The 27,300-nt window shown below is 39.7% G+C and overlaps 1 protein-coding gene across 2 annotated transcripts in view; it reads left to right on the top strand.

The window, feature by feature from the left end:
- cftr (CF transmembrane conductance regulator) overlaps positions 1 to 27,300 on the top strand; it is a 46,580-nt gene that overhangs the window by 1,587 nt on the left and 17,693 nt on the right. Inside the window, exons 1-16 of one of the 2 annotated variants that reach the window (XM_003449170.5) lie at positions 1,229 to 1,610; positions 2,272 to 2,382; positions 4,709 to 4,826; positions 7,033 to 7,248; positions 7,809 to 7,898; positions 11,659 to 11,822; positions 13,059 to 13,184; positions 13,473 to 13,719; positions 13,914 to 14,006; positions 16,620 to 16,796; positions 17,269 to 17,460; positions 23,892 to 23,986; positions 24,632 to 24,718; positions 25,191 to 25,947; positions 26,130 to 26,261; positions 26,340 to 26,377. In XM_003449170.5, coding sequence (XP_003449218.1) covers positions 1,558 to 1,610; positions 2,272 to 2,382; positions 4,709 to 4,826; positions 7,033 to 7,248; positions 7,809 to 7,898; positions 11,659 to 11,822; positions 13,059 to 13,184; positions 13,473 to 13,719; positions 13,914 to 14,006; positions 16,620 to 16,796; positions 17,269 to 17,460; positions 23,892 to 23,986; positions 24,632 to 24,718; positions 25,191 to 25,947; positions 26,130 to 26,261; positions 26,340 to 26,377 — 2,696 coding nt within the window. In that variant the 5' untranslated portion in view covers positions 1,229 to 1,557. Of the gene's footprint in view, positions 1 to 1,228; positions 1,611 to 2,271; positions 2,383 to 4,708; positions 4,827 to 7,032; positions 7,249 to 7,808; positions 7,899 to 11,658; positions 11,823 to 13,058; positions 13,185 to 13,472; positions 13,720 to 13,913; positions 14,007 to 16,619; positions 16,797 to 17,268; positions 17,461 to 23,891; positions 23,987 to 24,631; positions 24,719 to 25,190; positions 25,948 to 26,129; positions 26,262 to 26,339; positions 26,378 to 27,300 lie in introns of those variants that run through there. The other variant, XM_013273808.3, reaches the window with a different exon arrangement.

The raw sequence follows: 27,300 nt of genomic DNA, 5'->3' as shown, positions 1-27,300 counted from the left end.
GAACCTCGAGTGGTGTATAAATAAAATACAACTGAATTAAATTAAAACAGGTGTGAACCTCGGCTCTTTTAATGTCACCTAATCACCGAATCTGCATGAAGGTAGGATTTATTGACAACAGCTGCAAGGGACAGCCATCGTCCAGAAGAGGTCACTCTTTCTTCTGGGCAAGTCAACACCGGTTGTAGCCAACTACAAGCATCCAACAGTGCGTCTCTCCGTATTTTTCCTCAGCTCCCTTACTACCTTTTATATTTTCTATCATGCTCTGGGTTAAAAATCACACTGAAATAATCTTTAAACAGGTAATAAATGAGTCAAAATTCTTTACTTCTTCAAATATGATGTAACTAAGCACCTTTTTTCTGATTTACTTACTTCTTTTCGTAGTGAATCCTTTAGTTATTTATTGTGAAACAAATTGCTCTTCCCCGTGGTCTTCCTCACACCCTGGTTTGTTGTTTTCAGTTATATGATTATGGTTTATGGAAATCAATGCCAGCATCGTTTTCTGTGCGGAGTTTTGGAGCTGTGTTTCTACTTTAAACCTGAAACGAAACCTGCACTTTTGAACAATTCCCTGTTTCCATGTTCCAAACACAAACTCCACTAATATTTTCTCCCCTTTAAACCACATTACCTGTCAGCACAGGGTAATTTCAAAAAGTGATCTACACACTTTATCTCTGTTCCCTTCAGGAATGTCTAGGTTTTAACCCTCCCTAAAGTGAAACGGTGCTTAACCTTTATTTAAGAAAAATGTTTGAAATTTGTCGAATTATGCAGGAACTGTACCTGCTAATAAATAAAAAGCCACAGCTTGACAATCAGAGGCAGCTTAGTAGACCTGCAGCAGCCGGACTAACCTGACTGCAAAACCTGTTGATTCGGAAGTTTTTATTATGTTATTTATGTTTAAACAAAAAGTTTAAATTTTAGGTTTTCACGTGAAATCCTAACTGTGAAGTGGGTCGAATTCTACAGTGCTACGTTTGTTATTTCTACTCTTCTTTTCTCTCCAAATTACCTTTTAACTGAGTGTAATTAAAGTCGGGATAATTCACATGTTGTGAGTTCTGCACTCCGATTACCTCCCACATCTTTTCTGATCAACTAACTTGTGCCTCTTGAGTTTGGTGCCACAATATCACCCTGAAGCCAGTCGGCGTGGAAATGACGTTTCAGTTGTTGGCGAGCCCATAAAGGATGGACTGTCCTCTCCCTGTCACAGAGTGAGAGAGAGATAAAAGAGAGAGAGTGAGTGAAAGGAAGGTAGTCGAAGCGGACTGTGACTTGCAGCAGAAAGTAAAACAAGGAAAACGCGCAAGAAGACATTCAGTTTTAGCAAGCGGAGGAATAAAATACCTAGGGAAGAGCTCCAGGTGACAGAAGAGATATAGTTTTTAGTTTTTTTCGACCCTTTTGGGTCACCAAGATGACTGCATAGCGACGATACATTCAGAGCAGACACGAAGTGGAGAGTAAAGCGGAGCATCCCCTCGGAGCCACGCGGGGGACACTCAGGTGCAGGGAACTCAAACTGGCGGCGCTCTTAGAATGCAGAAGTCACCAATAGAAGATGCGAACTTCTTCTCCAAATTTTTCTTCTGGTAAGAAACGTTCGGTCTACAGCCTTGACTCCAGGTGTAGGGCCAGGTGCACACGCGGCTTGTCTGTTGTAAAGTGAAATTAAAGTTATACGTTGTAAAGTAAATAAAGAAATGTCAAATGGGAGGGGAAGCCCAATATGCCATTTGATTCTTCATAAGGGAATTACTGCAAGGTTCTATTCAGTTGGTTAATGAGACGTGTTTTTCTTCACACATCTGCAGAAATCCGTAAAATACAGAGAGTTGTGCTCCGATGTAGTATGTTCTAGAAAGCGTTGGCAGTTGCAGTTACACTATTGATGATTTAAAATTTGCGTAACGTGCTAGGAATTGTCATATTGCACTTTTTTTTTTTGCATGGATTAAATGTTTTTTTCTTTGTTAATATTGTAGCCTAATAAAGTGTCGCCGACGCCCCACTTACTCCAATTAGAGATTCCCAAAAAGGAAAATAATCCTAAAACCTACATGATGTATCTGGATGAGACAGCCTGTGATTCATCCACAGATACTAGCAAATATTTCTCTCAGTTCTCTGTCATTAGTCTGACTATGAAACCAAAGGCTTATCCTCTACCCACGAAGAAGCAATTATATTTCCATGTAATTTAAAAAGATTCATTACAAATGTATGTTTTTGTGTGTGTGTTTGTGTGTGTAGGTGGGTAACACCACTGTTAAGAAAGGGCTTCAGAAAGAAGTTGGATCTGTCAGACGTGTACAAGGCTCCCTCCTTTGATCTGGCAGACAACCTCTCTGAGAGACTTGAAAGGTTTGTACATCCTGGCCCAGTAATTAGGCATTATTAGAACAATTAAACACTTAGTTTTTTTTAGAGCCTTTCCTTACAAGATTAGTAATAAAAAAAAAAAATAATGATCTCCCCTATAAGCTCACTGAGTTGAAGCCTGTTTTGGGGAACTGGTTGTAAGGTATTCTCTGAAATTAATAAAATCATTAACTGAACCTTATCCAGACTTTATTAAAACATGTAGAGAAAATGTCTAGATACGTGCTGATTACACTGCACTGATGTAGGTAGTATGCACAGTAATGAAGGTAAGTTGAACTTGTAGACATTCTGAAACCTAGAAATGTGTGGCTTTGATGTTTTTCACGCATGTTCTTTACACGTGTTTACAGTAGCAGGGTATGAGTCCTTTCTTTTTTCACAATAAGGGCTGGCATTTAAACAGGGCTTGACATAAAGCAAATCTGTGTGTGCCAACAAACAGCCAGACCAAAGATGATGGACAGACGTAACCCTCTTTTTTTGCATCTGTCTTGCACTCTCTCTGATTTATTTCTGTTTCTCTCTTTGTCTTACACGCCATTCATTTTGTTCAATACAAAGTTGGATAATTATTACGTTTCTTATAATAAATTAATTTAAATTTAGCCTGTTAAGCCCAATGCTAGCAGCACAAGGGCTTTCTGAATTTTTCATTTTCATTATTTTGTCACTTTCTTCCATTGATCCCTTTTTAATCTTTTCCCGTTCTTGCAGATATAAGCAAGCGGCACATCTTTGACAAGTCATTTCCCAAAAGTTAAATACTCTAATATTTTTTAAACCTTGCCTAACAACCACAGCAGTGATCCACGTAGTCTTGCCTCTTTGTGGGGCTGTCGTCACGCTAAATGTGGCCAAAAGGCTGGTCAGTGTAAACGGGTTTTATAAAGTCGACCTTTAGAAAGAGCCCAGTCCCACCAGGGTGATAAATGAGCAGTGGTGGGTGATTTTGCTTTCATTATTCTGATCAGGCAAACAGTGAGGACTTCTGGGAACGTGAACTTTACCTTCCATTAAAGCATGCTGTGTACCGTCAGCCTCTTTTATCACCCCCAATTCAACTCAAGTCTTTGAGCTTTCTTGGCATGACAAGCATTATCTAGCAGGAGGTGGAATGAAGTCGGTTAAAGACAACACATACACGCACGTGAATCTGCATTTTTAGATTGATTTTAAGAATGCATTGTGGCAAATGAAGCTCCTCTTTTACACTCCATATGGAGCATTTACCTACAAGAAACCAAAGCCTGCAGATTATTCAGTGCTACTCAGACTGCAAGCAGACAACAAACAGAAGCTAGGAAGCTTTCAGTTTCAAAATCTTGTCACGTGTATCTTATCCATATTGTCTGTACACAACAGTACAGTGGTTAGCACTTTAAACCCACTACTGTGTTTGTGGAGTTTGCACATGCTCCCCATGCCTGCAGGAATATTACAGGTTAATCCCCCATTAAAAAAACAACGCTCATTAGGTTAATTGGTGATTTTGTATTGATGGCAATGTGAGTGTGAATGGTTGTCTGCCTTATTCACTTGTTTCACCTTATGACAGCTGGGATATCCCCATCCCTTCCACCGCCACCCTCACAGTTTTCCTGTTTGTGGCCCAGAGTTGTATATCTCTGCTTGGCAGTCAATAGGTAACACATGGCCACCTGGACATTTTGCATGACTCACTGTAATTGAAAATGCAAGGATCTCTCCCTGTACAAATTGAGACTAATTCAATATGAAAGGTAAATCTTCAATCCACTTGTGGTTTTTGTAATCACTTTCTTCCTCAATTGTCCCCCGCTTTGTACTTCTACTTCTTTGCCCGTCTTTTCTCTTCTCAATTTCTCCCATCGCTTACTGCTGGTGGTTGGCCACATCACCGCGGTTATAAATTTCCCCTCACAGAACAATGCAGCTACTCTCTATAGCTGTACTTGCCTGCCAAAACAGTTGTGGGAAATTAATAGAGTTATAACAAGGTTACAGTAAGTAATTCCTAACAATACTTGTAGAAATTCCTAGAAAACTAGACTCAAATCCCCAACATCTAAAAGGTACAAAATTCATTCACAAAAATTATATTCATAAATAAATGGCAACAGGTTTTTATTCTGTGAATTAATCACCAGCAGAGTTGTGGAACAGACCATTAAACCTGGGAAAACTGGTTCACAGCCAGAGTAGTAGCAGACAGATAGAAGAGCCAGAGCCAAACCTTTCTGGTATTTGTCTGGTTGTGTGTTTCTCCCATTCTGCCTTCTTCACTGCATTTTAACTGTCTTACAGTGTAACTCTTTCCTCCCTGCAGAGAATGGGACAGGGAGGTGGTGTCAGCCACAGCCAAGAGAAAGCCAAAGCTGCTGAGAGCACTGGCCCGCTGCTTCTTTTGGCCTTTCGCCTTCTTTGGTGTCCTCCTCTACCTTGGGGTGAGTGTTTCAGTCTGTCCTGCCTGCAGGAAGAACATCCAGCATCTCTAACTGGGAACTGTGATGCTCAGGCCTGCTTGCGGATTCAAAGCCATCATTATTATGCATTGATCGTGTTGATTTTATCTATAGATAAGGCAGTATCAAAGTTTGATTTTTTTAAACACTTACTGCAGAAAGTAAATAAAGTCCTGGCCACATGATCTCTGGCTTCTAAAAGAATATTTGAAAGCACCTTCACCTGTCTTTCTGAGTTTTTAAATATGATAAAGGTCGGAGGTTAGAAGGTGTTATTAACCTGTGTTTTTAGCAAATGTGTCCATTAACATGAATAAAATTAATTCTATTAACTGTGACTTCAAAATTTCATGTTCAAATGCAAAATAATTATTGTTACACTGTTCTACACCTCAGTCAAACATCATTATGGTAGGACTAGGAGGGGCAGCTACGTTAGTTATGAAAAGAAGTCAAATTATAATTAAGTAGATGGAAAAAGAACCCCTAGTGCTCACTTGATCTTTGACTTCAGTTAACTCTTTCCTGATAATGTTGTGGTCTCAATCACTAGTTTCAAGTGCTATTGAATACCATATGAAATTCAGTTATAGTTGCACGTAGAGTCACAAGGGACTGACATTGCCATATGAGGACACATTGCCCCTTGGTCACATCCACCCATTGATTGTGCTTTCAAAGCACCAATATGGTGATGACTATAACACTCAGCTAGAGTGTTTAAGTCAGGACATCGATAACCATTTCTCTTATGAACAAGTAGAGCTGTGTGTGAGAATGCAACCCAGTTAGACTGAACATTAAGCAGTCTTTATTCTTCCTGTTTAATTACACCCATGTGAAAATAAATTATTATTAATTGTTCAGTTATATAATTATTGTGTCATGCCTACTGCATGCTTGACCTAGTCATAACCCTCACATAAATGAAATTTCTAGTATCGAAAGTGCACGTGACACCAACTGTCTGCTGCTGTGTCATACATACGAGAAAGGGCAACTTGGAAAAATGTCCATCTTGATTTTCTCAGCATTTCCCAGAGTTCAGGTGGGATCATAATTTTGTTTGATGACAATTTTGTCCATCTGTCATCTAACCAGTCATCTGTTTCCATACTGAATGAAACTGAGCATATCCTACCAAACGCAACATATGTAGGCATGTAGCCTAGCAGTAATAATGTAGCAGTTCATTAAATGTCTTGCACATTTCTCTTTTACATAATGTATTTCTTTAATAATTGTAATAGTTTGAGAGACTCTTTTATACTTTATTATTATATTATATTATACTTTTTATTAGTATTTATGCTACTTATTATTAGATTATGGTCAACACAACACTACAACCAGAGAGCAACTGGTTGTAGCTAACAGTAAAGACCAAATATCTGATAAATGCCCTGTCAGGTCACAAACACATTCATCTGAAACATCCGTGTCGCACACTATCAGCTGTACCTGCATGTGTGTGTGGTACCTGTTAACTGTGCTGTCCTGCTGGCATAGCCCAATAAAGCTATAGTGCAATGACGCACAAACATCACAAGCATGTCACACCATGGTGTCACAAACCAGCTCACTGTCCCAGGCTTATGGGAAGCTCCAGACAGCAGCCGTTGTGTAAGTTAGTGCAGTTGCTGGTTGTCAAGATGGCAAGAATGCCGGGTAGATTTTGAGGAGACACTAGGTAAACAGAGAGGCTCCGAAAACAGATTGAAGTGGAAGCCAGCATAGTTTTCTGGTCGTTTAACGCTATTAGATTTTTGGCAGAAAAATGTTTATCTGGATATGCTTGGAATCTTGGCTAATGATCCTGGCTGATTCCAGATCCAGACGTGAATTTGTTATTATGTAACCGTATTTTTTTTTTTTTTTAAGGTGAAATTTTCTTTTCTTTTAGTTTGTTTTCTTTTGGGTTTTTTTTTTTAACTTTATGTCATGTTCTCAACATTAAAAATTATTGGAATATGCACTTGCCTAAAATACCCATGTTTGAAATAGCAGTTGATACTGAAACTGATCATTTTTTCTTTGTGTTTGCGTTTATTTATTCCCACAATCGTACCAGACAAACAAAGAAGTCCTCATTATTAAAATGCACTTGGGAGTATTGCTCAAACTTACCATGCCTGTAACAAGGGTGATAAAATATACTTAACGATCTTGTGCCATGTTTTTTGTGCAGGAGGCTTCCAAGACAGTGCAACCTCAGATTTCAGGTCGCATCATTGCTTCCTTTGACCCTTTCCATGCTCCAGAGAGAAGTCAGGGACTCTACCTGTCCCTGGGCCTTTGCCTCCTCTTCACTGCCCGCTTCCTTCTGTTGCAGCCTGCCATCTTTGGACTGCATCACCTCGGCATGCAGATCCGCATCGCCCTTTTTAGCCTTATTTACAAGAAGGTAAGGGAAGAACATTATCTATGATTAGAAACTATTTTCCAACCTTTATAAACTTTTTAACTATTTCTAAACTGTGTTTTTAACCTTGAACAATGACATTAAGATACCAAATTCCAATACATTTTTCATTTGCAACAAAACTAGAGTAAAATTTATAGTGTTTGTTCCTGAAGTGTTGTGTAGTGCAAGTGTAAATTCTTCCTTGCAGCCAGTAGCACTGAGCTGCTGATAACACCTGAATTGAATACTTTTAGTCACTGCTGTAACAATCTGCTATCAGAATAAAGCAACCCAGCCAATAAGGCCTTTGCATTTCTTAGATTTTATGTTTTCCTAGTAATATTTTGAAGACCAGTTTCTCCAAATCAGCAAAATGCTTCCACCTTGTTTGTCATGTATGACTGAGCATTCCCAGATAGGCACTTACTTGAGTATCCACAGGTTGCTGTGAGGGGCATGTCAGCCAGGTGTCAAAGCATGGCCGTGTGTCACAGACTTCCACTTTTTACTCACTTTCTCTTTTTGTGCTCCAGCTGACCTCTGATCTTTGACGTTTTCAGACCCTGAAGTTGTCCAGCAGAGTCTTGGATAAGATCAGCACTGGTCAGCTTGTTAGTTTGATGTCTGCAAATCTCAACAAGCTGGATGAGGTGAGAAACCTTGGACCTTTTTTTCAAGGGTGAAAGCTGATTGTTTGTCAGAATCAGCAAGACGTTGTTCTTTGTTTCGAATTTCTATTATTATCATTATTATTGACTTTCTTATGAAATAATACACAGGGCTTGAGGTTGGAAAATAACAATATAAAAAAAGAAAAACCCACATTTCAGAAAAATGTCAGATTCCCATACCAGATGAGGTGGGTCACGAGTTTACAATGCTGATAGCAAATAGGGTGCTAGTGGAAACTGTGCTATTATTGGCTGAAGACAAAGGAGGAGGAATTAATGAAGCTGTGTTAGGATACAGCGAAAGAGAAGGAAAGGCAGGAGTGTGGGGGCGAGAGTAGGAACTCTAAACATGCACTATAACTGGAAAGTATGCAGGAGACCAGGTGGAAGGGAATCAAGGGCAGGAGGAATGGAGGTGGATTCAAAATGTTCTGCTATGGTGTAGATAAGATGTGAAATGGATCTTGAAGGAAGAACTCCTTCAAAGATTGTGGCGCAGTGGTTACCATTGTTGCCTCTCAGCAAGAAGGTCCTGAGGGAACACGTGAACATATACTTGAATATAGGGTAACAAATAGGTGGACTATATTCGATGTAGGAGGTGTAATCCAAAAAAGAAGGCGGACTGAAAGGTGATGGTAGTCTGTAGAATCACTTTGGAAATCGAAAAGAGAGAGGCACCAGCAAGAATTACATGGCGAAATGACGAAAGAAGAAAGTGAAGAAGTGAAATGTAGAAAGAAGTGTACAGCTGTAGTGCTGGGAGAAACTGCCAAAAGGGTGTTTGGTGTCTAGAATAAGAAAGTACAGGAAAGTATTCAAAGGAAGATGGGATAAAAAAAGTGGGATAGTTAGGGAGATGAAGAAAGTAGACAGGAGTACTGGGGAGCTTGGCATACAGGAAAAAGAGAGAGATGGCAGTGATTGACAGTGATTGAGCTGGAAAGGATGTGCAGCAGGATAGGATGATTAAGAATATAAATATAAATGTACTAATAAGTGAAGAGAGTGTGCTGAGAAGAAGGAGTACTGTGAGGAGCTGATGAATAAAGAAAATGACAGAGAAGGACAGATGGAGGACAGTAAGTGAATTAGGAAGTGCAGATGATTAGTGAGGGTGAAATGTAAAACTGTAAAGACATGAGTGAAAAGGTCCAGATGACATGCCTGTGGAGGTGGCCTCCATTAGAGAGGGCATTGGACTGTTTAACACAATCTTGGAGTCAGAGGATGGCTAAGGAATGGGGTGTACTGGTACTGAAGAACAAGGGTTATGTGTTTAGCTGTAACAACTATAGAGAGATAAGGCTGATAAGCCATATTATGAAGATAATAGAAGGAGTTGTTAAAGATAGATTACAGCGATGTTTGCTTTGAGAGTGTTGATGGTTGGAGAAAGAGTTGCACCCTGCCATTGTAGATTTAGAGAAAGCATATGGTAGGGTGCCAAAAAAGGGGGGCTGTGGTCCTGCATGAGGAAGACCGGAGAGGCAGAAAGGTTTGTGAAGTTGGTGCTGAAATTGAGATAGTGATGAGATGTGCGGTAGGAGTTACAGATAGGTTCAAGGTGGGGGTGGGATTATATTTGTAATCATGCCGGATCCCCTTCCTGCTTCAGTGGTGATGGAGAGATGACAGATGAAGTCACAACTGAGTGTCTACAGATTGTGATGTTTGCAGTTGACATTGTTATCTGTAGTGAGAGTAGGGAACAGGTGGAAAAGAGCCTGGAGAGGTGGAGGCATGCTCTAGAGAGAAGAGGAATGGAATTCAGTTGACGCAAAGACAGAATAAATGTGTGTGAATGAGAAGAAGACAGGTGAAACTGTGAATCCGTAAGGAGCAGAGGTAGTGACGGTATATGAGTTTAAATACCTGAGGTCAATTAACCAAAGCAGTGAAAATTGCACAAGAGAGATGAAGAAGAGGGTGCAGGGAGGGTGAAGAAGATGGAGGTGAGTGTCAAGGGTGATGTGTGATACCAGGATAGCAGCAAGAGTGACAGGGAAGGTTTACAAGATGGTAGTGAGAACTGCTATGGTGTATGGTTTGGAGAGGATAGCCCTAACAAAACAAAACAAAATAACAGGAGGCAAAACTGGATTATCACTGGGAGAGACCAGGATGAACAGGATTAAAAATGATTATATCAGAGGGACAGCTCAGGTTGAGCATGTTGGAGACAAAGTTACAGTTAGACAGGGTTGAGATTTTTTGGACATGTGCAGATAAGGGATAGTGGATATATTGGATAAAGAATGCTGATAATGGAGCAGCCAAGCTGGAGAAAAGGAGGAATACCTTAGAGAAGATTCATGGATGTAGTGGAGGAGAACATGCAGAGGGTTGGTGTGACAGAAGAGGATGCTAGAGATAGGGTGAGATGGAGGCAGACGATCTGCTGTGGTGATCTCTGAAGGGAGGACCTGAAAGAAGAAGATAGTGTTTTAATTCAAACATCCTCATACACATAAAAAAAAGCACTATAAACCAGCGGGGCATGAAAATTTGAAGTTAATACAACTCTGTTGAAAAGTGAATGAAATGTGAGATTATTCATAGAAATACTGCAGTAGTTTTCCATTCAGAAGAAGATGGGGGGAGTTTTCTGTCTCTGCCAGGGTAAGGGGAAGAAGAATTCACATCCTCACTGACTTCAGTGAATGTGTTTTATTAGGCAACACTAACTGTGTTATCCATACAGAGGACAATAGAACAGTGCATTGCTATATACAATGTAGTGTTAGTACATAAGCAAGTATTACCTGCGCATCAGCGTTGGAAACTCGTGATTATGTATGCATGTTTGTCTTGGCTCTCACTGAGGTGTTGAATGTGGAAACACTATGCAACCTGCATTAGAACAATTATCACCTGGCTCAAATGTGGCTTGTGTAAAGGTGGTACAGTGGTAACTTGTGTAGTAGTTCTTACATGAGTGTGGAATAACAAGAGGAAAGTTGCAGCTGAGCGGATGAAAGGGATCCAACTAAAGTGAGAGCTGTGTTGCACCTATGGTAGAGCTGAGATCAATAGATTAGATAGATTAGATAGATTAAATTTTTTTAGGACTTGCCTTACATGTGAGAATCCGGTCCCATCAGAATGATCGGAGCTGGTCTTGAACCTACCAGTTCCCTGTGTGATACTGGATTGCACTGATGTGTGAATTACACCGCAAGTATTCCAGTGTCTTCATTTGTGTTGCCTCCTGCACACAGTATCTAGGAAGCTTCCTCACCTAAACCACTCTAATTATTTCCAATATTGAATGTGTCTGAAGTGGGCAAAGTCACCACAGTGTTTATTGAGAACTGTGTATTCACTCCTTCAGTCAGTGGATTCAATTCAGTGATAAAGTATTAACATTTTAATAATGTGTAATAAAGTCTTTCCGGGAACCATCTAAAAGGATAAATATCTCCATGTAATATTGATTGTGTGTGTGTACTGATTGAACCTTCATTTATGTAATTTTCAGTGGACCTCTTTCTTCAATACCATTTCTGTTTTTGCTAGCTTTCTGTTACTATGTTGATCCTAGTTATAGCCCTCAGTTAACCTGTCAGATACCATTTTTTAAAGCAATGATTGTTTGGTAAACACACACACAGCATAGAGGTCCTTACAACTTGAAACTCAAGCTCCCTGTGATCAATTGTAAAATAAACTTTTTGTATTGTCACATTGTCATCTTACATGTACACTAATTTAATCTCTGTTTACTTTGTCTGTACAGAGTCTGGGTCTGGCACATTTTATATGGATCACCCCTCTGCAGTGTATATTGTGTGTCGGTCTGGTCTGGGAGCTGATTGAGGTGAACGGCTTCTGTGGCCTTGCAGCACTGACTCTGATGGGCATCGTCCAGGCCTGGCTCTCCACGAAGATGGCACCTCATCGGTAGTAAAGCACAACCGGACACACTTTTAGTATTCGACATCTACACAATTACGTATCAATATACACTTGTATTTGTGTCTTCTGTCTTGCTATGTGTGTTTTTCTCTCTAAATATGAAAAATATTAGTTTCACTTTGTAGCAGTAGAGCAGGCACACTAGCTTTCTTGAACAAGTTACAGTTCAATTTATGGTAAACTGACTGGTTCTTATGTAGTGCTTTTCTACTCTGAGTAGTCAAAGCACTTTACATAACTTGCCTCATTCACATGAGCAATTTTTTCTACCTAACTGCTGTTTGTCTAACATTAACACACATGTATACTCTGATGGATGCATCAGAGAGCAGCATGGGGTTGGTATCTTGCCCAAGCCGAGGATCAGACTAGCATCCCTTCAATTAATAGATGACCTGCTCTACCTCTTGAGCTACAGCCACTCTACTCTCCAGATATTTTATCTCAGTTAGTTTGTAACAAATAATATTAATCAGTGGGCAACACAGTGGTGCTGTGGGTAGCATTGTTGCCTCACAGCTTAAGGTGAGAAGGTCCTGGGTTCAAATCTGGCATTTCCGCCCGCATCTGTGTGGGTTCTCTCCCATGTAATGGGGCTTCCTCCTACAGTCCAAGTTATACCCTGCCTCTCACTCCAACCACCCTGTGACCCTGAATTTAGTAAGTGGAACAAATTGGATACATGGAATCTTAATCAGCTCCCGCTTTAGAGAAGCTCATCCTACAAATGAACTTCAGCTCCATCAGCTTGGACAGTAGCTGGTGACTGTAGTCTGTGTTATGTTCCACAGACTTGGTAAGCAGAAAATAGCAATGCATAAATCAGTTCTTCACTTGCTGAATGTTCTGGTTTGAGTGGCTCTCCAGCTCGCTTTAGTTCTCCAGAGATGAACAAGAACTATCCTTACTAGTTGTGGTCCAAGACAGTGGAGTTGGATATTCTCTTAAAGATATACTGCCATAACAGAAGCCTGCCTCGGGAAAATGAGGGAAATGAGAATTGAGTAGCTGTTCATAGCTGGTTAGCAGAGAATAAAACTTTTATAGTCTCAGTAGTTTTCCAAATGTGAGCACTAACACTGTCCAGAAACAACAAAAAATGTTACAGGTCCATATCTAAACAGAAACTTGAGAATGTTTATGCATGCATAGGTGGATACTCTAATGCTCCTTGCTATAAAATTGTTTTGGCGTTATGGTAAAACTGTCTCCTTTGAACAGGGCGAACCGAGCACCTATAACTAGCCGCCGCCTGGCTCTCACCACAGAGATTATAGAGAACATTCACTCTGTGAAGGCATACGGCTGGGAGGAAGTGATGGAAAATATCATCAAGAACATCAGGCAGTAAGACACCACCACATATAAAACACACCCTGTCACACACAGAGAATGACTCTTACTGCAGCTTTTTTATTATTAAGAAAACAAGGTTAAATTGTGCCATTTGATGCTAACTGTAACACTTTGTCAGCTTTTTTTTTTTACCATAATGAAATTTTCTCAAGTAATTCGAGCATCCTACTGTTAGTAATCTACTCTGTTAGTAAGGTTAGAACATATATTTTTGTGTATAGTTCCCTTTTTTGATGAAAAACCCTTTGTTCTTTCTTCCATGTTCACTTTCCTCCACAGGGATGAGATGACACTGACGAGAAAGATTGGATCGCTCCGTTACTTCTACAGCGCCTCATACTTCTTCTCTGCCATCTTTGTTATCCTCTCAGCGATTATACCATATGCACTCAGTAAAGGCATCATACTGCGTCGAATTTTCACCACAGCGTCCTACTTCATGGTGTTAAGAATGACACTGACCCGCCAGTTTCCAGGTTCCCTCCAGATGTGGTACGACACAATGACACTACTCCACAAGATCGAGGTAGGTTGAGAGATGTGGTAAGATAGATGCTTGGCATCCAAATGCTTTTAATGATCCTACACATTTTATAACTTTGCTAACAATCATCAGCATCATGAATCCAGAATTTTTCATAGTCTTTATAAGCCTATAACAGAAAAACTCTGTGTAAGTTAAATGCATTTTACAATATAAATGTATTTTTTTTTCTTCAGGATTTCCTGATGAAGGAAGAGTACAGTGGGCTGGAGTATAACCTCACCACCTCAGAACTGGAGTTGGTCAATGTGTCCGCATCCTGGGATGAGGTTTGTTTACGTCCATTTGTTGAACCTAAAAGAAAGTGAATGCTATCAAACTCTTGTTTTTGCACTTCTGCTAATTACTGTATGGGCAGAATCAACACACTTGTCTGATGTGAGAAGTTTAACCGTAAAATTATCACATAATCAGGAGTTAGACAATCAAACTTGGTGCACATGTACATTGTAGGTCCCTGAAGATTCTTAACCATATCTGGATTATGGCATCATTGTCATCATGTTGCATAAATAAATTGTATATTATGACATGTGCTCACCTGCAATTTCACCATTACTTTTTACAGAGTTGGATTCCCCTTTGGCTTCAAAACATCCTTACTTCTATATGCCATAGATTCAACAAAGTTCCTAAAACATTCCTCTGATATTTTGGTCCATGATAGCATCACACAGTTGTTGCAGATTTATTGGTTGCACATCCATGATTTGATCGCAGTTGCACTGAGATCTGGTGACTGTGGAGGGTATTTGAGTAGAGTGAAGCCATGTTAAACTCCTGTTCAACAAACCAATTATCTTTACCCTTGTAAAGAAGGTGGAATAAAAAAGATCAAAAACAAAATGGGCGAAAACCAGTTTGCTGTTTGCCAAATTGTCCTGTTAACGACAATAACTCCAAGTACTAAACTATATGTCTATATGACTTTCTCAGTTTATATCATTCTGAGGAAATTTTGGCCCACCCTCTTTTACAATATTGCCACAGTTCATTGAGATTTTGGACTCTGGTCTAGGCATAACATTTCAGTCGGACTGAGGTCTGGACTTTGGGTCATTGCACCACCTTGAGTTTCAGCTATTCTGTTGTAGATTTGCTGCTATGCTTGGGACCATTGTGCTGAGGCACGGCCCAGTTTTCGCAAAGCTGAACCTGGACTGGTCTACTGTTCTGACATTTGACTCTGGAACACTTTGGTATACAGAAGAGTTCACAGTCAACTCAATGACTGCAAGAGGCTCAGGTCCCATGGCTGCAAATCCAAATCAACCCCCCTCCACCACTCCCTTTGCTAACACTTTGTGTGAGTGTTTGTGCTGATATACTATTTTTGGTTTTCTCCACACATTGTGCAAAGCATTATGGCCAAACAGCTCCACTTTGGTCCTGTATGTTCTAAGGACTCTGTTCCAATCTCATGGTTTATTCAACCATGAAGCAGTGCTGTCGTGTTCTTCTCAGACATAAAAGGCTTTCTCCTTGAACCATCCCACAAAAGCAATATACAGTCATTTTCTAATTGCAAGGGTAATGCATTGAGTTTAATTAGGGAGCAAAGCAGTTGGTTACAGTAAAAAAGAAGAATTAATTTTTAACAGAGATCTTTGGCAGAAACTGGCTCTGGGAGGCTGGTTAAGCTGAATGTATAAGTAAGATGATAAGTATGAAGAAGTTTCGGACAGAAGCATCAAAGATCTGTTTTTTTAGTTGGCTTAGAAATAAAGTGTAATTGAATTAAATGTTTAACTCATACGGTACAGGTGTCCAGTATTCTGCTTTTTGTGATGTATTGCTCTGTGTGTGTGTGTTTAGAAGGAGGTGGGTGAATCCAAATATATCATTATCTGACTCAAATGTCAACAGTCACTACTAGTCCCAAACATCATCAGTCAAGCTGTAATACATCGACTCTTATCTGTGCGTTAATGCAAGATCGGGACAATCGCATGTTTGAAGAAGTCAAATTCTGACAGCCCCTACAGTAATTCCAGGTGTAATAGTTAATTCCTCACCATTGCTGGGAGACAGCAGTATAATCTTATCTATAAGCTCAGACAGTAAACTTAATCTAACAGGTGTGATTCATTGACCATGCAACACCGTGAGAAAAAGAACATCGAGCTGTTTTTTTTTTCCCATGTCACTTTGCCTAATTAATTATCCAGGTGTTGTCACCATACTGGAAACTTTGCTGGAAACACAACTCTGAACTCTTGATGAGATCAAATGAGATTCTCCCCCGGCTTTCACCTCTTCCTGGAATGTGCCATTCGCAGTTGAATGGAATGGGTGTTGCCTTTCTTTACTGCTGGCAGGGTGAACATCACCTCATTAGAATAAGAATCACACAGACAAACCTATATAACCAGAGCGCAAACTGGCATTAGAGGTACCGTGACCCATAAAATGTCGAGCAGAGTTCCCCTCTTCTAGCGGTGAGAGGCGTCGCCCATTAATCCTTACAGACGTAGAGACAGATGAGGTGAAATAAGGCCATTGTGAGACCCTGGGAGTCTTCTCCTGTCTTTGGAGAATCGAATTTCTCACAGTAGTTTATTCTAGTGTCAGTGCCTGAGAGCACAGCATGGTGGACACAGTCGCTCAGCCTTGAAGCAAGCAGTTTTATCAACAAAATGAAAAACAGAAACATGCATGCCGTGTGCAGGTACACAGAATCTTTGAAAAAGAAAGTGTCACATGGTACACTTTATACATTAAAAGAAGATGTTTGATTATGAAAGTCAACTTAAAGTGCAGAAAATGAACCCTTTTGTTTTAAATTGTTTTAAAAAATCTTCATATACACCAAGTAAATGATAAACAATGTTTTGCCACATATAGATACCATGTTTAGCAACTGCCTATGAACTCCTTTGCAGCATATTGGTGAGTTGTTTGAGAAGATCCAGCAGGAGAGCAAAGCAAATGGACACCTGAACGGTGACCCCGGGCTCTTCTTCACCAATCTCTATGTCACACCTGTGCTCAGAAACATCAGCCTGCACCTCGACAAAGGCCAGATGCTCGCTGTGGCTGGATCCACTGGCTCAGGAAAGGTAGGATTTCAGTCAAATTAAATTCTGGTTAGAGAGTCACGAGAGCCTGACCGATATGTCTGTCTGCACATATTATCGGCCGATATTAGCTTTTTGTCAATATATTGGTGTTGGTAAATTATTTTAAATTAATGGACGATAAATGCAAATTAAAGAAGAGATGGAAGAAACACCCCTCAGCTGTTTTAGATGTGTTCTTGTGCATGTCTGTCCTTAAGAAGCTACTGTGCAACTTGGCAGCACACGTTTGAAACAATAGCAAATGAATAATCCACGAATTGTATGAATAAGACATTTGTAACCTACACTGACATAATAGCTTAATATGAGCTCATAAATAATTACACGCAATAAATGGCAGTTTCCCTTGAGCAATGAAAGAAACATGCTGACTCATTCCATATTTCTTGAGTTGAGAACACTGTTAGATGAAGAAGAATAAAGTGTGACCATGCTTTCCTGTTTCCTCCAGAGTTCCCTGCTCATGATGATTCTGGGAGAACTGGTGCCAACAGAGGGTAAAATTAGACACAGTGGTCGCATTTCCTACTCACCCCAGACTTCTTGGATTATGCCAGGGACGATTCGTGACAACATCCTGTTTGGCCTGACTTATGATGAATACCGCTACAATTCTGTTATCCAAGCCTGCCAGCTGGAAGAGGTACCTTCATTCCTTTCATTCTCTTTCTCTGCCTTTTCTTTGTGTCTTTTGTTTTGCAAACATGGATTTATATTTGTCTTGTTCAGTCATGGTGGCTGTAGCTGTTCATGCAGAATACAGATAACCTGGTACTTATTGCATAAATACACAAAATACATGTGCAGGCACTTAGGGCGACAACCTTTTTGAAAATTCAAACTGTAGCTTATTTAAATTTGGTTGATTTCACCTTCTAGGTTCTATTGCATTGCTTTCACTGTGACCATTGTAAGGTCAGCAGTAGAGCTGGGCGATAAAACGATAACGATATGTATTGCGAAATAACTTTTTCTCGATAGAAAAATTAAACTATTGCGATAGACCTCATCTCTCTTGTCCTCTTAAAAAAAAGAAAAAAAAGAACAGCCAATCCAAATTAAGTAGCGCAGAGCCGAACCAATCACAGCCGCAGCGTCACGTCACATGACTTGTTACGTACAGCACAAGTGCCAAGGCGCACATGTGTATTTGTTTTTGCAGCCGGGCCGCCCAGGTAATGAAGGAAATGAGTTTGCCGACTACAGAAAAATCAACCGAGAGCGTGAGCGAAGGTTACCGAAGAAAAAACAGATGATGGTTCCAATGCCGGAGAGATTGTCAAACGGAATGGCCACAGAAGTTCCGTAGTGTGAAGGTATTTCGGCTATTTCAAGTCTGACAAAAAACAGAGTAGCGCGCACTGTAAATTGTGCCGAAAGCAAGTCTGGATATACAATAAAGCGGTGCATGCTCAATCTCTGACTGAGAGCGCTAATTCGTCATTCGGCTTTTGTCAGACTAAAGTAACTGTTAAAACTGTTTGAAAAGCTAAGCTATACAACAAGGAGAGATTGATGCTACGTCCACACGTACCCGGGTATTTTTGAAAACGCAGATTTTTCTATGCGTTTGCACCTTTCGTCCACACGTAAACGGCGTTTTCAGTGACTGAAAACGGAGATTTCTAAAAACGCCTGCCAAGGTGGATATTTTCGAAAACTCCGTTTTTGCATTTACGTGTGGACAAGAAAAACGGAGAAAACGCAGCGTCAAAGGTGTGCGCCTTTTTTGACGTCACACTGTGCGCCACGTTATTGTTTCGGTGAAATGAATTTCTACAATACTGTTACTGTTAATTGTACTCTCTGCAGTGTTTAAATGCTTACATATACACACATAGTTACTGTCCCTCCACACATACGACTCGGTTCTGTTTCTATGCCCCATCTTTGTTTACTATTTCCTACCGAGGCTTCTAGACTTCTGATTGGCCAACATTTCTACACGGTTAGGAATATATCGCCACCTGTTGCTTTGGCATGTTCCTAGCAGCGTTTTCCTTCATTTCTGCGTTTACGTGTGGACGGGATTATTTTTTAAAACGAAAACGGAAAATCTCCGTTTTCAAAAATACCCGTGTACGTGTGGACGTAGCCTGAGAATTTCCTTTTAGTTCTCAGTTTATTTGATATTGACAAAAGTTAGTCAATTTTGTCTGTTCTTCTGTAAAACGACCTAAGATTTATTTTTAGAATTAAAATTTTGTTTCTAAGTGGAATTGACAATTTAGTCTGTTTTGTTTGTTCTATTTTGAAACTTAAATGCTTTAGCGGCTGCCTTTTGTGTAGTTTACAATATTTGCCTTTATCTGAAACTGAAGTCTCATGTTCCTTAAGTACATCTACCCTGTTGAACTTATTATGGGAAATAAATATTTTAATTAAAACAAGCTGCTAATTATTTCACATTTTACTTGTGAGCAATGGCACATTTAAATCTTACAAATATAGTTATTTGGCTTATATCGTGATATATATCGTTATCGCCTGAAATGAAAAAAACATATCGTGATATGAAAAAATCTTATATCGCCCAGCTCTAGTCAGCAGTGTAGTCTGCTAGACAGCAGAAGGAAAGTCAGAAAAGAAAGAAAAATAGGATTTGTTTCACTCCTGCGTGGTTCATGTATTACTAGCAGTGCACCCAAGTGCCGGGTTTTCTGATTTATTTATTTTTAAAGCAGCAAGTTCACGGGTAGAGCCTGGCCAGTGCTCTGCTTATGGCTTGTTTAGTGAATCACAATTACAAATTGATTGATTGATTGATTGATCATACTTTATTCATCCCGAGGGAAATTACCAATGCTCATGTGCTACTGCTATCTTAGATCATTAAGTCAGAGTTGGTGGGGCTGCTCTGGCTTTCTGAGTTGGAAATCCACCTTGAGAGGCCATTTCAGTAAAAATATTCCAACTGGGAATTCTGAGTCAAATGGAATGCTCACATGCACAGGGTATTTTGGTACTATTTTCTCTGTGTTTTGACGTGTGAAAAGGGGATTTTTCTTTCAAAAGAAATCTCCATTCTGGAAAACAAAGGTTTTTTCTTGGAACATTAAAGGGGTCCACCGTTATCTCCTCTCTTAATGTCAGGTTGTGTATTGTGTTGTTGTTTTCTGGGTTCTGATTGGTCAGGATTTTTTGTAGTTAGAGTTATTTTGCCACCTGGCTCCTTTTTTTCTTTTTTGCTCTTTTTTGTGCTTATTTTCAATATTTTGATTTTTTTTCTTTTTTTAATTACAGCAGAAAATTTCTCTTTTAAAAATATTTCTATGTTTGGGAGTAGTAGAAGGGAGAGTTTCATTCTTTTGGCCACTGCCCAGATGTCATGGCCATCACTGAGTGGAAATGTAGATGGACTGAGAAGTCAGCAGTTTCACTTTTACATTCAGTTCTCTCTTTGGCACAACACAAGCACAGATTGGTCTGTGGATCAAGTGACAAACGTTTGCAAAGTGAGGATATTGTCATGATAATCCTGACATGACTACAACTTCAGGCTTGAAAACTTTGGGCTCTTCTACTAAAACCTCCTCTGCATCAAGCTGCAGATCCAGCTATTGCCACATGTTTGAAGTTCATAGTGAAATTACAAGCTCACAAGTGGCCAGAATAGGACTTCGTAAAAATGGCAGCCACACTGGAAGCCGACCAAAGGTGCATACTATTCAGAGCTTTCTCAGAATATGGATGATAATAGATGTTGGCATGTAGCAACAATTTGACAGTGTCTTGATATTTTGATACTTTTTAACCACTAAGATAACTTGTTACTGGTAAATAACAAGAACTGACCAAACTGCTGTTCTCAGAGGAGAAGAAGTAAACTGTCAATGAACTCGGGTGACCAGATGTCCCTCTTTATGTGGGACTGCACAGCATTTTTATTACTTGTCCCCCTGTTTCAAATCTTGAGACAATGTCCCAGATTTTTGGCTGATTCTGCTGAACATGCACATTTCTAAACTCTGGCTTTTACACAATGTATATCAAGTGAAGGCTTTTTAATCATAGTCAGGAGAAGGTTATCTTGTCTAATGCCAAACCCATCAGGGAAAGTTACAAGTTCCCAGAAATCACAAGCTTGTTTTGTCGAATGGGAAGGATGGACCATAAACACCAGTATAAAGAAAATAAGGCACTATAAAAATAAAACTGAATTGAATTGAAAATGAAGTGGCAGTATATTCTGAGAAAATGTTTTGCTTGAGTAGTTTGTCAGCTTTGCACAGGGAGGGAAGTGTGTGGTGTGAGGTGACATGTGTGTCGTCACTGGATTAAAATTGTTAGATATGGTTTAGAAAAGGTGCCAATCTATGCATACATCCAACCTAAAACCCCAAAACTCTTATTAGGCAGGAGATAAGCTAAGAAAAACACAAAAAGAGAATATGCGAGTATATACAAACAATTGCACGAGACCAAGAACAAATTTCAGACAACTTTTTTCCTTATTGTACTGAATCACCAATAAATAAAAATAAGCTTTCACCCGTACATGCTGCATGACACTCTGATAACAGTTTAAACAGTTTAGTTCTTTAAATTAAATGTGAAAAGACTCAGACTGCCTTTCTTGTTGATGCATCCCACACAACGCAGTGTTTGTCCACATTTAGCATGTTGAGATCTGTTCACCCTACTATAAAAAGATCGCAAGCTGAGTCACTGAAAGTGTGGCAGCATTACTGGAATAAAAATGTTACTAAATACTAAAAAAAATCTGTTTTCAGCAGAGTAAAATCTTTGTCAGATTTTTTTTTCTGGAGGTCTTTTCTTAGTCAGTGAACTGATTCTCTCTGCGAAGCTGCCTGTGTGGAGCCACTGCACGGCATCACGAAGGTTCAGGTTTCACCAGTCCACATTTACACCAATTATGTGTCCCACAAACACAAATACTTGCATACTTGCAAACTCTATGCTTGTCTCTAACTCTGACACATGTACTCTCTCATAAAGCCTCAGTGTTGAGTGACGGACCTCCAGCAGAATAATGTCTCCTCTGTTGCTGTGGAAATCTCACATTATGTCACTGCGATGCAATACGAGCCTCTCAGCTCACAACAAACTGGAAGGACGAGCATCAGATCTGAGGCAGTGAGATTTTTTTTTAAAAAGCACAACTTAAAAGTTGTGTACACATAAAGTGTCAGTTTTTGAACATACATTACTCAAATGTTTGGTGTGATTTTACTTTCTGATTTGTTGAATATATCCATGGCATCAGCTGGAAGGAACGCCAGATAGTAGCACACACACAAAAATAACTTCCAGTCAAATTTCATTTTTCTGAAAGTTGTCTCAATTCCATACTGGAAGTTAATAAAATAAGACAGTTAATTTTTCTATACTTTCTATGGAAACATTAACTGTCTCAGACCAGTGCAGAAGCAGCAGGACAGGTCTGACACTGAACAATTATTAAATGCACAAAGGCTGACACTGAAACCTGATTCCTTCTATTACTGAAAAAGTCGCTTCCAGCTGTGCTAAACTGATCAGTTAGACTATTAGCATGATACATTAGCCTTGGCTAATGCAATGTGCAAAATTTAAACTACATAAAATAATAAAAACTACTACTCTTACTGAAATCAGTGGAGAAGCTCATGCTGTGTGTGGGAGCATCATATTTATTGACTATGAAGTCCCATCTCGTGGTGCTGACAGTGCTTCGGTAGTTTTGACAAAACACAAACATATATGCATCAAATGTGTGATTTCGAGTGTTGAGCCCCACTCTCTCCAGACCGAGAGGGCCTGCAGTGGTCGTCCCACTGTAAATCCATTTTTAACTGCAAGAGATTTTTGATAGTCAAAGGTGAAGCTTTTTTCTCCTTGTAGTTGTTTTTTTTTTTTGTTCTGTTTTGTTGTTGTTGTTGTTGTTGTTACTATTTAACTGCTTTATTTTACAAAGCTATAAAACAATGTGTTAACTTGGTCCTCTATACACTTCTATCCAGACAGAGGAAGCTATTTAAAAGGTAGGAAGTTTGAATGACGATAAACTTGTGCTGTCACTTCATTCCTGTTGCTGTAACTGTCCATTTTCATAATCACTAGCTGCCATATGTCTACGTGATCATTTGCCATCTGTGGTTTGTGGTTTGTGCTTTTTGTTGAGTTAGACTTTTGAAATGCCCATGTGAGCATATAGACAGGATCACTTTGAAAATGAGGTATAATCACTTTAAGGACTGCAGCTGCTCTTTTTTTCTTTCTTCTTGGACATGTTTCATTGTGTTGGCCATTCATTCAGTGAGCAGGCATGAGGCCATCACTGCTCCATGAAATCAATGAGCTTCTTTATGAAGAAGATCATCCACTTCATTGGAAGGGTGTCAAGGGTGTCAAACAGTTTAACTGAGTGTCCACACTGGGGAATGAGGATGGCATCAATGGCCAGACATAAAGATATTTTTGACAGGCTTTCATTTCTTGTAACACTATTTTAACAGCCTGTGACTAATGAGCAAGTGACAAGTAATGTGAGTATGGGGATTTTACTAATGCCAAAACTAACAATGGTAAATAATAAATCTTTGCATTATGTTCTTGTATACAGCCTGTGTAGTAGGCCTGACATTTACAGCTGAAGCTTTGGGTAGGACATTTGAATGAAAAGTTAAAAATTGATTTTCTAGTTTTCCAAAATCACAACACAGATGTTCTTTGAACACAGAGATCTCCTTGCAAAGGGATGCTTGGTAAAGAAGTTCTGCGTCTTCCACCTCTTTTGAAATTGCCTGCCATGCCGTGCCGTTCTGTGTTGGCTAGCTTGTAAGCTTGCAGGTGTGTGCAGTGACTGTGCACTTGTCTGTTTGGTTTGGTGGTGTTGCAGTGCAGACCACAGCTGCATCTACGAGGCCAAAATTTAATGAGACCCTAAACTAATAAAAGGACTGGATTCAAATTTAAGAAGGGCTGAATTTGGTCCACAGACCTTGAGTGAAGAGTAAAGATAACAGAACATAAAAATGAAAAATCCAGAGGATAAAAACATGGAAGTTAAGGTATTTATGTGCCATGTCCATGTCCATGTTATACCCACTCTCTCCCTGTTTTCCTCGCAAGGACTTCACTTTGCTACCCGAGAAAGACAAGACGTATCTCGTCGATGGAGGGGGGACCCTCAGTGGTGGTCAAAGAGCGCGTCTCTGCCTTGCCAGGTAGTTTCTGTCACACCTGAGCATCTGTCAGCAGGCCTCATTCACTCTTGTTTGTCTCTCAGCACAGACTACCTTTGCTCATTAGTTAGAATTTTGGTTCCTGTTTTTGTATCAACATGTGTGTTTCTTCTGTAAATTCTAATCATCGCTGTAGCACTCTCATAGCAACAGGTTACATAAAAGAAATATAATAAAACATTAACTACGTTATAATAATCCTCTAGGTACAGTATGTGTCCAGCAAAAAAAATAAATCTCAGTGTACTTAATCAGAAGCTGCACAGGATCACATATCACTCGTTTGTGTGTTGCTATCTGCTTTTTATGGTTTCTGTGGCTTTTACAGCCCAAGCTTTATTGCTCGTTTAAATCTCTGTGGATCAGCCAGAAACTCTCATGTTCCCATGAATTATTTATTGGTTTAGTGTGCTAACATTAATTTGCAGCCACTCCTTGATTTTTTTTAACTTCTGCTATCAACATAGCTATTCACTGTGACTGATACATTCCAGCTTCTCTTTGCCTTTCTGCATCTTTTACTTTCTCTAGTTGTGTTTGTTTGCTTTTTCATTTTTTAAAGCAAATTGAGACGTTTTCTTTACCTTCCTTGTTGTCTGTGACCTAATATGTGTGTTTCTCTCTCAGGGCTGTGTATAAAGACGCTGACCTCTACCTCCTGGATGCGCCTTTCACCCACCTGGACATCGCTACAGAAAAAGAGATCTTTGAAAAGTGCGTGTGATAACAGAGAGTCTTTCATGTAGAGGAGGTGGGGGTGGTTAGGCTAAAAATTGACTTCAAAGTCAAGGTTAACGCTTGGTGTCTCTGAAACTCTGCTCTTTACTGTTGGGAGTCACGGCTGCTTCATCACAATGTAACCTTTTCAGGAAATGTATTTCTTTCTTTTTTCTTTTTAAGGAGCAAAGCGATTATGCTTTGGTCTTTGGTTAACTTTGCATTTTGGAAAAGCAGACAAAATTGCTTGTAAACTTTTAGAGTAATGAAATCCCTGAAATTATTTATATATATGCATTCATATAATATATATATATAAATATACATTCATATAAATATCCATATCACTAGCTCGATATTTATAGTTTCTGGTAATTATAATTTCTATTCTTTTTTGCGTTTGTTTGAAAGAAATGAGCCCCTCTTTTTTAAGACTTTTTTTAAACTGTGCATTTTTATCCACATACAGCTGCATCTGTAAACTTATGGCCTCCAAGACTCGTGTCGTAGTAACCAGCAAGTTGGAGCATCTCAAACGTGCAGACAAAATCCTTCTGCTGCACAATGGAGATTGTTACTTCTATGGCACCTTTTCAGAACTGCAGGCCAAGCGTCCAGACTTCAGCTCCCTGCTTCTCGGTCTTGAGGCTTATGACAACATCAACGCTGAGCGCCGTGGATCCATTCTCACAGAAACTCTCCGCAGGGTTTCAGTTGATGAAACCGCTAGTTTCCGTGGCCCAGAGCCAATTCGCCAGTCCTTCCGACATGCACCAGCTCAAAGCCATCCTCTAGGTGATGGCTACCCTGAAAAACGCAAGCAGTCACTCATCCTTAATCCCCTGGCAGCTGCCCGCAAGTTCTCCTTCATTGGGAATTCTCAACAAACTGGAAACACGACAGTGGAAGACAGGTCTGATGAACTCCCAGAGAGAAGATTCTCTGTAGTACCTGAAGATGAACAAATAGAGGAGGCCCTTCCGAGGAGTAACCTGTACCATGATGAGTTTCAGCATCTTAGCGGGCAGCGGCGCCAGTCTGTCTTGGAGTTTATCACCAGCGCTCGGGGCCAAGAGCGCAGAGAGCAGATGCAGTCATCTTTCAGGAAAAAGCTCTCCATCACACCGCAGTACAATCTTCCATCGGACCTGGACATTTACTCCCGCCGCCTGTCCAAGGACAGTGTTTATGACATTAGTGAAGATGTGGATGAAGAAGACATGGAGGTAAGGCTTTTTAACATATTACCCTGTTATGTCTCTGACAATGATTCTTAAAAAATTACGTAAACATCTGCCTTCAGCCTAATTTTAAAAATATTTTTACAAACTGTGCTATGTACCAAAATCAAGAAATTATTGTTAAGTGAGTCACATGGTTAAAAACCATCAATCCTGTCTCTTGACAGCAATGCTTTGCAGATGAACGTGACAAAAATGTCTTTGAAACTACCTCATGGAACACTTACCTACGCTACGTAAACACCAACAGGAACTTGGTCTACGTCCTCATTTTCATCTTGATTGTCTCTGTCATGGAGGTAATAATCACAGATTTTGGGTTTTCGTGTTATTGTGTGAATTTAATTAACAGCATTTTCTTTTCTTTTCACAAATAGGTTGCTGGCTCTGTCCTCGGTATTTTTCTTATTACTGAGTAAGTCTCATTTTTCATGTTAATACTTTAAATAGTATTTACAGACCTTACTGTAAATCACTAGTTTTTAAGTGGGATTCAGGACCCCTATAGCTAAGTGGACAAAACGATTTGCTGTAAATCATAACACTGAATAACAGTGTTAAAAATACGTATACATGGTCCAATGTAAATGGACTGATTCTTGTATAGTGCTTTTCTACTCTCCCGAAGCACTCAAAGCGCTTTATACAACATGGCACAATCACCCTAGTTACTAACTAACATTGACACTTTGATGGATGCATCAGAGAGCAACTTGGGGTTAGTATCTTGCACAGTGATATTTGGCATGCAGACTGGGGAAGCCAGATATCAAACCGGTCAGTAGATGACCTGCTCTACCACCTGTGCTACAGCCACCCAATGTATGGTGACAAAACAAGCATATTGTGTCCATTACTCCTTCCAGCATAATCAAATAGGAACTTCGAATGAAGTTATCAGAGATGTTCAAGGCCTATAAGGTTGGCCCTTGGACAGTTTCCCTCACTGTGCACATTCACATGCTAATGAGTAGGGGACACATGCATGGCTGTTGCACTGTAGTGTTGTGGCTTAAGGAAATAAAAAACAGGCACATAGACATCCACATGGATCAGAAGTTCACTCTCTGATCAAATTTGTGTCAAATGGCCTTAAGTGAACTTGTGTTTAGGTCTTGTGAGTATTTTTTTTTTCACTTTTCTTATATTTTATTGGCGACTGATGTGAAATGTGGCAGTAGGTTTAAATGTACTTATTTGTTGTTTTTATTTATTTGTTACATGTTAGTTACTAGACAAAGACAAGCCGTCTATCTTTAGGTTACAGTGAGGGACAACGAATTAGCTCTGTTCATGTCAAATGGGTTGAAAAAAATACTAAAAGTGTAATTTTCTCTA

This window comes from Oreochromis niloticus, linkage group LG7 (assembly GCF_001858045.2).
Source record: "Oreochromis niloticus isolate F11D_XX linkage group LG7, O_niloticus_UMD_NMBU, whole genome shotgun sequence".
Lineage (NCBI taxonomy): Eukaryota > Metazoa > Chordata > Actinopteri > Cichliformes > Cichlidae > Oreochromis > Oreochromis niloticus.
The sequence above is the reverse complement of the archived record's forward strand: the minus strand, read 5'-3'. Positions and strand labels throughout refer to the sequence as shown.